Source organism: Anopheles maculipalpis, chromosome 3RL (assembly GCF_943734695.1).
Source record: "Anopheles maculipalpis chromosome 3RL, idAnoMacuDA_375_x, whole genome shotgun sequence".
Classification (NCBI taxonomy): domain Eukaryota; kingdom Metazoa; phylum Arthropoda; class Insecta; order Diptera; family Culicidae; genus Anopheles; species Anopheles maculipalpis.
The window spans coordinates 77,630,010-77,643,917 of NC_064872.1; the positions used below are offsets into that span (position 1 = coordinate 77,630,010).

General features: G+C 40.9%; 1 protein-coding gene across 2 annotated transcripts in view; it reads right to left on the minus strand.

The window, feature by feature from the left end:
- The window catches only part of LOC126561501 (kazrin), a 49,211-nt gene that overhangs the window by 1,801 nt on the left and 33,502 nt on the right, over positions 1 to 13,908 (minus strand). The window contains exons 12-13 of one of the 2 annotated variants that reach the window (XM_050217683.1): positions 13,274 to 13,388; positions 11,007 to 11,143 (exon numbers count right to left, since the gene is read on the minus strand). In XM_050217683.1, the coding sequence (XP_050073640.1) occupies positions 11,126 to 11,143; positions 13,274 to 13,388 (133 nt within the window). In that variant the 3' untranslated portion in view covers positions 11,007 to 11,125. Of the gene's footprint in view, positions 1 to 11,006; positions 11,144 to 13,273; positions 13,389 to 13,908 lie in introns of those variants that run through there. The other variant, XM_050217682.1, reaches the window with a different exon arrangement.

The following is a 13,908-nucleotide window of genomic DNA, read 5'->3' on the forward strand; positions in this document are numbered from 1 at the left end:
TGAATTAATAAATGCATTATAAATACGGCAGCGAGGCATAATACGTGACAGAGAGTTATTAGATGACTAGCATGATTAAAGAAAGGCACAATTATTCAACAGGATTCTCGAAATTAAACGCACGGTATCATGGTATCCAACCATAATCCTGATATTTGGATACAAACAGCGAAATGTCTCGAACAACTTATTATTTTTAAATATTCTTAAAGTTATCATGACTGCTAATGTAATTAGTTTTATCCGTCGCTTGCTAAACATATGATTTACGCCTTTTGTCCAAGTGTATTGTGCCAGTAAAACGGCTTACCTTCGGGTGAAGTCTAAACACGCCTAAAAGTATGCAATTACCATCACATCTTGCGAATGGAAAATCAACAAGGCAGCAGGGATTGGATACCTTCACGTTCCACCCCTTCTTTCGCTGACACTAAACACTAAAACAGGCCCCTTCCTTTTAGCAGTGTTCTCTTTACTACAACTAAGTAATAAACTTTACCTCATAAGCAGTAGATAGAAGCAATGTTTAAACTGACTCATTACTTATCTACCTTTTAGGCGATGTGTATTTGCATTTACTTCCAGTATGCATCGTCCGCCTGTGGCTATATTTATAGAAAAATCCTTCATTGTACTGCAACTCATCAGCTGTTCTTCTGGGAAAACCTTCCCGAACGGCGGGCATAACCGAACCACTTTTGGTTTGCTAGTTTCACGACGCTAAGACGCAACATAATGGGAAAATCACGTTCCTCAAGTGTTTACCGTTTGTATTTACGGCTGCTCTTCCCGCTCCTTCCGCTACCCCCTGCCGTATTCGTATCATTTCTTCTTTTGGTACAAAATGTGTCCTTGCACCGTGTCATCTTTGTCGTGCTTTTTCCCTCTCGCTTGTTAGGCTAGTTGAAAAATGGTTCACCCAATAAGTAAGAGAATGACGTTGGAAGCATTATTGGAGGGTAGAAACGGTTCGTGTACAGCGACAATAAAGACGCGCCACACATCCCCATAAACCCTCGGGGAAGGACATTTTAATGCCACGTGCTGCAACACGAAGCTCATTTGCACACGTACCAACCTGCGCAACGAAAGGGAGAAATTTTATGTATTTTCATCGTATTTTGCTTTTACGAGACAACGGCACGATACGGTGCAGTGCACGAGTTGAGTGTTTTAATCATACGCTGGAAGGTGTGACCGGAAGCTGGGCACAGATAAGGGTGTGTTGTGAACATTAAAAAAAAAACCTTAACGAGCCGTTACCGATGCGCCGGTGCTGAGGTGCATAAAATTTAATTTGGTAATTCCCATTTTTCTGCGTCACGGATTGTTTCGGTCATTGGGTGGTGTATCGGAAAGAGCATGTCTTATCAAAGATTGAAAAACACTGGCCACAGTTTTGCATAAAGAAAGCATCAATAAAGTCCTCATTGATGACCGCAAATGTGTCTTCGTAATGTACATAAGATGAACAGACGTTAATGTTGTGTTTTGTATAGCGTCGAACACCCAGCGCACCGGTCCTGTCATGTACATCCTTAGGACCTGACCGCAGATCGGTCCAGCTAGCCGAAACCGCAGCAGCTTCTGAAGCTGCACAAGAACGACTGTGTATATGTGTGTGTGTATACGATGATGAAGAGAACAACACTTGTTCCATCGTAATGGGATGCAAATTATCTATTCGAGAGTAGTGATAAAGAACAAACGATTCTGAGAGGCTTGAGCCAACGAACACGGATCGGAGCTGAGGGAAACGATGCTGGGGAGGATACAAATGTCAAAAGGACACCGACACCATCGGTTGGAACTCATTATGCAAAGCAGATTCGATTCCAGTTGATTGATTGGCCGCTTTTGATCTAATGATGTTTCATGTTTCACGCTAGACGGTGCCGCACATGATGCGAATAAGAATCGAATATCAACAATATTCGCTATGGAGTTAGAAGATAATAAAGAGACATAGAATCGTGATATTATTTTTCTCAAGAAGAGCTATTAACACGCTTGAACGTTTGACCTTGCCTTTCGTGGAACTTTACTTACATCAAAGGTTTATTAACTGCCACAATGAACTGCAGCAAGCGTCTGCTCACTTTGCATGAAAAGATGCTGTGATTAACTGTTCTACTATTGGTTTCATACGAACCGAACGTCCTGACTAATCTAATTCAACCCCACCAGGCTAAGCACTCACTTGCACTTCTCATACCATAACCCCGGGCCCAAGCCAATAACTGATGGGCAATTCATGGTAAACCAACTCCAAGCCATCTAGCAACGATAACCACGATGTCTGATGGAAAATGCCCTGCACTCCTCTCATGCGCTCGATGCTTAATAGAACTGACAGATGCAGTTCTGTCGTTATGCCATAGTAAAACCTTTCCTGCCCGGAGGCATCCCTAAACAACCAACCATCAATTGCATATTCATGCAATACGGATCGGTTAAGGTTGCTGGTCCAGTGTGTCTTACAAACCGAAAGGCTTAAATAGGAAAAGCTAAACCTGGTGCTAGAAACCGGGCTGTGGCCTTCGTTCGGTAACTGTGGAAGGAGTTCCGGCGGTTAGCTTTAACGATACCGAACTGTCATTCAATTGGAGCACTGGAGCACAAGATTAGGTGGCTGAGGTTACTTTAAAGTAGTACCGGATTTCATATAGAGACATTGCCTCCATCCGGGGACTTTGTTTGTATATTTCGAGAATGGTGTTTGCTTACCTTTCGGAAAGGTTTCTCCGAAACGGTTCCTAAATGGATAAGCACGTATGAGTTTTTGTGAGTTTGCACTATATGGAATGGAACGTAATATTACAAGGTTTTATTATTAAAATTAGCTGGAGAAGTTTCTATGAAAAATCCTTTCATTTCGTTACTTATACACCGTTCGACAAAAATTAAGCAAGCTAATTAATAAAGTTTGAATATTCATTATTGCTTACTTGTTCAGTAGCTTTATAATCTTAGAAGGGAAATGTTCTAAGTTTTTCATGGTTATAAGATGTGTGTATATTAGTCTGACAATATTATGTAGACTTCTATGCCAAAGGGGCCAGTCTACACACGACAGGAACGAAGCATAAAATCCGTTCGTCTTGCTCCCTTGCAGTGGCGTCAGTTTTTCCAACTATGGCCGGCGTCACCGAGTGGGTTGTTAAGATAAGAAGACCAAGAAGAATTTTATGTAATTTTAACTACTAATTTAATGATAATTTAAATTTGTGATTGGACAAATAGCGTGTGATCAATAAGAAAAGAAATCAAATCAATCGACAAAAATATAGTCTTTTATTCAACGTAGAGCAGGTCGAATATAAGACTTTACGTTCAAACAACATAATTCTTGTCTTCTCTAATAAGAATTGAATGTGGTGAAAACGTCCTTAATATGTGGTTTACACTCTACGAGCTTTGCTGTTGCTTAGCTTTAATGTTGAAAAAATTTTCTACTACAAACAACGCATAAAAAGGAAACTAAGTCTTAAAAACAGTCTGATCTTACCTTAACATTCTTAAACAGACAAATTTCTTAACAAAACAGAACCAACAAAAATACAAAAAAAACTTGCAGCAGAAGTAGACAAAAGAGTTTCTGAGAGAACAATATAAGTTGAGACCAAAAAAAAAAAAAAAACAAAAATGACAAAAGAGCAAAATTATGAACTAAGAATGAAATATTTGGTAAACAAGGTAAATTCCTAAATTCAGTGTAATATTACGTAAAAATCATGTAAAATGACGGCAGACTAAACGACTAAAGATTCTTAACAAAAATTCATTCACCGTCTATTGACGTTGACAAACACTCTCCTCTGCCTTACCCTTGAATTATGTTTTAACTATGCAATGGTCTGCAAAACAATTTCTATTTTCCATCAGCTCATGCCATAACGAGTTTAAACAGGAGCAATTCATAATAATCGTATTTATGTTTCGGATGAGCTTTTACAACATCGTTTCAATACTACGACACCGCAGCGTTAAATTTAAGACGCCAATCAGCCTTGCTGAGGCTAAACCTCGCATGCATTAAACCCGGAAACTGTAAAGAAGCTAGTAAAACAAAAGGTAATGAAACCGTTTATTAGCGGCAACAATGATTTTACCCCAGCGTACTGGCACATTCCCATTATGATTATGGAAAACGTTGGAGCGAAAAAATCGGAAATAAACTGAAGCTAAACCCGTAATTCGTACCACTTTTTGTTGGACCATGCTCGTTAGCACCTCCGTTTTTAAGCATCGTACCACGGTGATGCCAGAATACAATCAGTAAAAACGGGAATCGATTATGGCTTGGTGATGGAAGTGTGTGCTGCTTGGCAAAGTGGGCCAGTAAAAATGGTTTCACATTTTATTGCCACCAATTATAAGGAGTCTTTATGTTGCAGTGTTCAGTTATGATATCCTTTTTTTTATCACGAGCAAGCCAATTATGGCATGTGGTTTAGAGAGAATAGCAAAAAATCAACAAAAACAAAATTAACAGTTCAGGGAGAAATACTTGTTGTGTCTTCTATCTACCAGCTCCAAGAATTAAAAAAAAATATTTTAATAAAATGAAGCATTCTTGTTACGCATCCATTGCTGTTGGGTGTACCAAACACATCATCAATTATGTTTTCCTCGTAACCACTCTAATAAATGTACGCTTCAAGCTCCAAGTACCATCCAATGCATAGTTTTGCCCCGAGGCCAATTAAACGATTCCAATGTCACTTTCAGTTACTCGTCGGGTGTATGTGTGTGTGTGTTTGCGTATGTGTATTCAATGCATAAATCATCTAACTACTGCACTGCTGCCGGCGAATCCTTGGGCGATGCATGCAGGATGCACATTATTAGGTTGTGTGTTGCAACACACACAAACGGTCAAGTCGTAAATTATGATGCGCACTAACGTACGCCCATGATGACCGTAAACGCAGGAACCGAAAGCGACCTGACCCGACGTCGGAATTTCGATCGATATAAGCTTTTGAAATTTGGTTCCAGTACACTCTGATGAATAGTAGTTATGGTAGAAAATATATTAACATCGCAGCTGAGTAAGAGTTAGGTTCTCCAGCACAGGGCAGATGAGCACAATTGGACGTTTAATTGGAAAAGTTGCCCGTACAGTCTGCGGTGTTACGGGCAACATATGAGATTTTAAAGGTAGTGTTTGGAAGCTAAGCTCCCACTACGGACATTGTTTTCATTTTAGAACAGTGTGTTTAATTATATGAATTTGTCTAAGTTGACATTATGTTTTAGAAGAAAAAACAATCCAAAATGTGCCAATTTTCAAATTGTGATAAAAGCAGTTGAACATGAAAAATTAAATAAAAAATCGAATTAAACATTAAAATATCGATTGCATGCTTTATTATAAAAACTGTGTTCGTAGTAATGTAAAGCACTCTGGAGAAGTAAAGAATAAATATTAGCTGAAAACCAACTAAAAATGCTATTGACTTCCGTGCATTGGAAAACATGTTAACGGTTCTACGGTTCGACTGGCCACGGTACGATGACAATACATTTCTGGAGATGAAAACCTGTTACCATCCTTTCACTTCATCTGTCAAACGTTGGCACCGGCACCGTGAGACACAGACGAGACAATTTTTCCCACAAGCACACAAACACGTTCCCGACATTGATTTGACAGTGTTGTTCGATAAAAGGGAGGCGTGTCAGTTGACACACAAAAGCATCCACGAAGCTTAAGCTTTTTTCTTTCTTGATCTCTTAGAAAGTATTTGAAAGAATACAGGCAAAACGATTGAAAGACCTGGCCAAACTGGAAAACACCATAATGGTGTCCCTTTTTTATCTGCTGGGAATGCTTTGTCTGCCTATCTTGTTCGATCAATCGATCGATTGTTGCAAACGAGTGTGGTAGGAAGATGTGCTTTTACTGAAAATGGCTTCCATTTTTGTGGATTTCCTGTGCTTGATTCGTTTTCTTTTTTTTTATTTGCGATGAGGACACACTCAAGGACACCAGCAGGCATGGCTGGGGCTGTAATCGTGCAAATGGGTTTACTTTTCACTTGGATCGTTGCTCAATACGATGGGAACTTTTGAGACGTTGACATACACACACACACACATCCACTGGTACAAAGGTAGCAATCAGGCAAAGATTTACAACTTTCAAAACGTCACCTAGAGGGGCAACGCTTGTAACGCAGTCTCTGTTCCAAGTTTTGTGTTTGAGTTCATTGAAAGCTTTACTCTTTATCAACTTCCGTCCACTCCGGCAGTGAGACGTTTCCACCGTTTGGAAGTTGCGTTTCATCATCGTTTGTGCCACTTTTTTACTAGACTGCAGGCTGTTTGAGGTTCGAGTTCTTTGAAGCCTGGTAAAAAAAATCTTTTTGATGTGTGGTCCTGTTTCGAGCAAAATAAATCGATACTGTTCGAATGGTAACGTATGCTGGTACGTAAATATGCAATGTGTGTCTTTGCATTTGCTTTGTTGGAATTTTAAACAGAAACAAATAAACGTTTTCCTATTAACTCAACATCATCATCGAGAACCAATACCTAAGGCATTGAGTATTGATGAAGTGATGTTTTATTTGCTTGTGCTACCCTGACACACAATGGACTTGTTCCGGTCATAATAACTACAAGTCTTTTTAAAACTATCTTTGAAAATTACATTGGCAGGTAGGGATAATAAATTTAAGCATTAGATTTACTATTATATCCTTCAGTTTTTGGATTTTTATGTTTAGTTTATCTTCATCATTTTGTATTTTTAATGATACAAAGGAAGCGATTTTTGATTGACCTTATCATATGATACTAAACAAAAATGTCCAATTGTGGAGGAAAGCAAAATCTCCAACAAGAAAGCTTTTTACTTGAATAGATTTGATTATAAAATTAGTTAGAGTAGAATAAATTTATCAAATATTATTGTTCCATTCCCAATTCGAACGTAATCCCGCTGATTCTTACGCAACCAAGCTCCAAGAAACATCCATCCACAAGACAATTTTTTCCATTTTCCATTTTCCATGCTTAAAAATGTGTCGCAGTTGGTCTCCTCAGTTTGAACCTTCAGCTGCGAGCATTAAGGATTACTTCAAAAAAAATTCTGCCTAAACAACATTCATCCATATTAAATTTCCAATCGACTGTTCACGCTTGAACCATCGTGCAACGACCCCCAAGCAATCATTTGGCAGAAGGACAAACGCTGCACGATGCATAGCTTTAGCACAGTAGCATTTATTTCCTGGACGCTTATCAGTCCATCGTCCCATACGTGTCTGCGAATGATACCACCGGCAACTCACAGCCCAACAATAACGGACTCTCAGTACGTAAGTACAGGAAAACTGCAGGCAGTACTCGGTTCATGTGCATCCTAAGTGCAGTATCTGACTTTTCCCGTAACCCACAGTGCAGCATTCGACAGAACTGGAAATGATTCCGTTCAATGCCGTGTGTTCAGATCGGTTTTGCAGGGAAAAAACTGGAACAACAGAAGCTTTTTTTTCTCTCTCTCTCTCTCTCTCTCTCTCTCTCTCTCGTTCAAATACATCAGTAATAGTAAGTCAGTAAAAGCGAAAAGTGGAACAGTGTGCATTGCAATGGAAAGTATCAGCAAGATTACGAGTGTGTCGTTCCGAGCTTTTTTCGGAGTTGTGTGTCGATGCACACCATCGATAGTTTTTTGCTTCTCAGAGTTGGTGGCTGTTCCCCCGAATGGGAAAAGCTTTTGTAAAAGTTGGCTGCTTATGAATTTTGAAACAGTTTGCATATGTTTTTGTACCAAGAAAAGAGCGATTTTGGTGATTAATTTTGTACCTGTATTTGAGTTATTTTTGTGTGTTAGGCTTTCCATTTTCAGCGATATAGAAAAATTGATTTTTGTTTTCTACCATCAACCATGCTGGAATGCTTTCATGTGAATTTTCATTCCGATTTCCTGATGTATAAAATAATGTTTAGAAAAGAGCCTTTTAATTCTAATAATAAAGAAACATTTCTGCTCTATAATGAAAGGAAAAGCCTCAATTAATCATCGTCCAACATCCCCGAAACAAATTTCCAAACAACCCTGCTTTAATTAATATTACTCTGACGTTCCAATAAAGTCCTGCGTGAAAGTGCAGAGCAAATACGTTTTTTCTTTGTGTTGGAAATATTTTGGAATACAGTTTTTTTGCACCCTCCAATAGTTACCATTACGGAAAGGTTCGGCTTTATCACTACATCCCAGGTGCTTTGCTCTGAAGCATTTTTGCATGTGTTCCATATTTCAACTAAAGAGGCACAGCATGCCCTCAATTCGTGCACTTTCGAGCGGTTTAGGATAGGCTTTGGTTGTTGGATGTTGCTGTTACCTTTCCTTTGCTCGGTTCCGATTTTCCCTCATCCCGAGGATCGCTAGCTTTTCCCGGTTTTAATGTGAATTTACATACATCCCCGTTCGGCTCGATCGGTGAAAGAATGGAAGAAAAAAAGAAACATTTTCCACGTAGGAAAATTATGTACGGATGAATGATTTGTGCATGGGAAAGCGTACGAGCAGAGACTTTTCCCTGCTCTGGTGTGGTGTGTGTGCGCGCGCGGGAAATGAAACAGGATCAGGACACCCTTCGCCCTTTCCCCAGCCCACCCGGTGCTCGAGGTGCCCGGAGGTGAATATTTTAAGAAAAGGTGTAGCTCATCTAAAATTTACATAGCATGTCAAAACAAACAGCAAGTCACATAAATACAAATGCTGCAGAAATGTTATCTCTCTCAGTTTTTCCGGCTCTTCTTCCGCGCCTCCGTTTCCGCTTCTCTGCTTACTTTTCGGGGCTGGGACACCGTGCGGTAAACATCGCACGTACCGGAAGTGCCGTGCTGGGAGCGAGGCCTACCATTTGGAAAGGGCAGGATGTAGTTGTTGATCCGGTTCGCGCCCGTGAATGTGAACCACTCGGATGGATGGATGGATGGACGGTTTGGATGGCTTTCACGTCAACGTTTCCAAACCGGCTGGTGGGGCGGGAGGCGTCTGAAGTATGAAAAAACATACATACACGTGGAAAAGGCAAACATGCAGTGCAGCCCTCGTTCACCACGGTCGCATATGGCGCACGGAGGACGTACACCTGACACCGGTGTCGTGCCAATGACGGTAGATCAACGTCGAAAGCCGCACCCGTACCGTGTCTGTATGCAAGGTACTTGACGGTTGGGTCGTTTCGGTGTCGGTTTCAGCAAAAGAAAGGCGAAGCAAACGTGCTGGAAAGGACAACGATACTTTTCCGGAGCTTTTAATGTTTCCTTTACTCTCGTGGCTCCATTTAAAGACGTTAAGTAATAGTGGAGGTGGTGTACGAGATACGTTAGAGTAGTTTTTCCACGGAAGGAATAACGTTGCAGAGAAAATGATGAAGCAAAACAGCTGGAAAAAAAAAAAACAGGGTGACTTCCCATGCCCTGGCAGAAAAAGCAGGGTACACAACATCATCGATGCCCACATTTTTCGTGAAAAACAGTTTTCGATTTTTCGACAGCAACATCATCTTGAAAGAGAATTATGAAGTTAGCAGATGGTTCGGAACGAGCGATCCTATACGACGATTGTATGAAGTGGTTTATTTGCCTTTCTCAGGTAAATTTGTCAAACCCTGACTTTGGCATAGATTTGGTAAGATGCTTGTGTGCAAAGGCCATTTTAAAGCTCTAAAGATAGAAATTTAAGCATCATTGTACAAACATTATTAATCAATACTTTCAGTATTTAGTTAACTATTTTTTGAGGACCCAATAAAGATTTTCTCTTCATATTAAAATTATTTCGGAACTTTCACTAAAATTTTGTAACGCTTCATTGCCTTAAATGTAGTCGAAAATACCTAATTGAAGCAGCACTTGACGACCGATTCGACAAGGACTTCTCAGGCCGTCCATAATGATCGTGGCAGCAATCTCAAATTAGAATTTGGTAATATTCTAAATTGTAGATGAATCTTCTTCTTTGGCTCTACAGACTCGCAAAGCCTTTTCTGGCTTTTCTTGATTCGTACTATGATAATGAGTACGGCGTACGGGATTGTACTTCCTCGACCGCATATGGTCGAATAGAAGAAACTTTTCCAAAATTTACAAACTCTTCTTAGCACCGTACGAGAGAAAGAAGGTCAATGGATGTTTAGCTTCGAATGTTTGGAACGAATTCATCACAATGACGTGCTATGGGAATTGTAAGACAATCTTCTTCGTTTTGGCTTAACGACCAAACAGGACACGCCGGCCATCGAATGGCTTACTAGACTTAACGATACCAAGTAGCTGGATAGGCAATCCTCACTATCGTGGGAATGGTCTGGTTTGTAGAATCAGACTTGGTAACTTCCGGAGGGCTGGTCGCGTCATGAGAATGGCACCGAATGACCCAGCCCAAGAGGGGAGCCATGGTAGATCAAACTGAGATGAAAGGATGGCCTCGATGCGTCCACCAGATATTCCAGAAAATGGGGCTGGCAGACGGCAGACTAGAGCATATATCGAAGAACCAAAACGGTATCGAGAGCTTCAGCATTTAGCCAAGTCAATGAGTTAAGCCCCGTACAGTACAATCTTATATGATTATTCTCCAATATTCTCCATGCAATTACCCGTTTTGCTTGCAAAAACACATACTCATTTTTACACATTTTCCTCGAAAAAGCGTCCCGAATAATTCTTTCATACTATGAAAAATACAGCAAACGTTCAAGAAAAGATTAAAGGAACACGTTTTAGAATCTCTCGAAAACCTTTGCCATCACTCGACATGGTTTAAACCATAGCACGAAGCATGATTCACGAAACCATCATCTGTTGCACATGCAGTGAAACACATTTTTCATTCCGTTATTGATCCATCTAACGCGTACACAAACTCGCATACTCGTAATACTACTTCACCCGTGCTTTGTTACGAAACCTGACGGCAATGCGAAAACTCAAACCGGGCTGCGCCTAGGTTGCGCCTCATGTCCTCCACTACCAACTGGCTGTCCGTACGGGTCGACACGGGTGCTCGGTTCGGTTGGCTTTCCATCGTCTTCGTCCTGTGCTAGCCGGGCGTAACCGTGGTTTAAGTTCATGCGCACGCAGTAGCTCTGAAAGCAAGTCATCAGCGGGTCAACAACAACTGCTTGGACATTATCGTGCTACGGGTGGTACGGTTTTGGGAGGTTTAGTAGTGGAGACCTTTCGGGTTTCGGGACGGGCATCCGAACAGCACAGATTAACAAAAGCTTTGGGAGTTGATGAGTGGAGACGAATGGACGAAAATGTTCCTCATTTTGGGTGGATTAACTTGATGGATTAGACCTTTGTGCAATGAACCGTAGTTTGGTAAAAAAAGGGAAACGAAAGGGTTACCACCGAGCGCAATGATTTTCTTTCCCTGCGAGGGAACATTTGCTATCTGCTGGTGGATTTTATCGTCGTATGTGATTAGCCTGTGCAAAGGGTTGATGAGCGGTACCAGCGTTCCATTAAATATTCTCCTTATTGTACCGAAAAGCCTTCTTGGAGAGTTTTCGTTTAACTGCTGTTTAGAAGAGCGTTTTTTTATCTTATTTCCCTCGCAACTTTATGTCCAAGCAATACGAGCATTGCAGAAAAGTCATTCCCTTTCAACACATACCATCACCAGCACGTGACACGTGACTTTGATTTGCCCGACAAAAGCGGGAACAGAGTACAAACGCTATGCATTTGGGTGTTATAAAATTGGCTGACACGTGGTTTGACATTCTTTCAGCCCGGCACCCGCGCGGGCGTGTGGCTACGATGTGCAAAGTGGTGGAATTCAATTTCTCTCGCATAAATCGTGTGCGCCAACCTTTCCCGAGCGAAGTGACGGTGTCTTCACTCCGGAAGCATTCCTCGCACGAGTGCAACGTTATGCTTGAGTGCGAGCAGGAAGAGGTTTTCCCCCCTCACCGTTACGAAGTAAAACGGAACCAAAAAAAAAAAACAAATCCTTTGAAAGTGAACGAGAGCAGAAGGAAAAAATCGGCACACCGAACCCGGTGGTGGTGTAATCCTGCCCGGTCGGAAATGGAAAACGGCACGGTAAGGTTGTTCCGCGAGCTTTCATGAATACCCGATTTATGATGCAAAGCTAAGCCGCTTTTTCTTTGGGTGGTGAAGTAACGCGTTGGGGAGAAAGTACGACGGTGGGGTGTCGATGGAATTGCGAACCGATTATCGAGACCGGATGGTGTTAAACGTATTTCATAAGCCATTCTGATGGGATTATTTGACACAATTTTGCAATAAATTTTATAAGCAATTTGGTTAGGTGTGAGTGTTTTTGCTCTTGAAAGATGCACTGGGAGGAGTATAAAAATGCTACTTTAGTGATATTGAAATTTGTACATTGTTTGTGGTGCTAGTTTGTATTTCAGTTTTGAGCAAGTATCAGAATATTGAATGATAAAATTAAAAATCCTCGTACAAGTTTTCTTAGAGTTTTGCTATGCATTATTTACAAAAAGAACAGTCAACTCGTTTTATGCATAAACAAAGCATGAAATTATTCAAATGCACACAAAAAAAAAAAAAACACTTGCCACATTCCGAGCACGCAAAACAAAGTGCTAAGTTTTGCATCACAATTCAAGCATTCCTGCACTTCATTAAACAGCAAATCCGATACAAATAACTGGCAAAACCCTAGCTGTCACACCTGAGCGAGTGGAACAATTGGATGTGGCACGTTTCGCTCAATTACGTTCAATTTCGAAACGGTTGAATGGTTGTACGTGTGTTTGTGTGTGTGCAAATGGGACACAATCACAACCTGCAACATGTTTGCAAAACCGGGAATGTGCAGCTTGCATTTCATTCATGCATGCTTTACTTTTCGCTCTTAGGGGCAGCTTTCAAGCTTTTGTAATTCAGTTTTGTTCGCAGCTAAAATGGCATCCCGTTGGGTTCTAATGTATCATTTGCCAGGGGATAGTGTAACCATTCGTTCAATGGGGAACACATAAAAGCGATCAATTAGGTACGCAAAGTGCCTTGTAACGCGGTAAATCGATTAATAAATCAATGCTTTTAACTTGTTCGTGAGCAGTATGGAATCATTTCGTGTGGCATCATACAACCTAAAGGAATTAAAATGTTATATATTTCTATACATATGTTATAGTTTATACAAGGTAAAATACAAATAAAACTTGAATAAAAAGCATGCAAATATGGCACGGGACTAATCGGGTATAGAATGAGATGGATTAAAATAAATAAATAAACAGACAATACTCACGCGCAAACTGCCCGTATTACGTCGATCGCAGCCCGTTCCGGCCATCATGCTGATTCCACTCGCGATGGGTATTACCGTACCACCGCCCGTCCGTATCCCTTGGCCCATGGTCGTTCTAGTAGGGTGTCGTTTATTGTGTGCGAATGTGTTTCGTTCGTTTTTGGCCATTTTCCATTTCCCGACGTTCGCCATTTTCCGGTGTGCGTAAGTGTTTTTCGTGTTTACATTTATTGTGTTGTTGTTGTGTTGATGCAGAATGTAGTTGTTGTTGATGGTTGACGGTTGTGGATCGGTTTGCAAACAGCAGACGCCCCATTTGGTTGTGTGTGTGATATCCGTTGCATGTTGTGTTGTTGGCATGTGTGTTCGCATCGTGTGGTGCCCCAATGTAAGCGAAACGAGTTCGAGTTAAGGAGAGGTATTTTGTTGTTTTTTTTTGTTTATGTGGTTTGTTTGTGTGTGAGATACATATTTTAGTTGCGTACAGTGCACACGCCATTGTAACGGTTGGTTCGAGAATTGTTCCATAAACAACAATGCAATGCCACAATAAAACACGACCAAAGATTGGCGAACCACAATTAGGAAGAACGCGTGTGTGCATGTGGGTGTGTATGGTTGAGACAGAGCAAATG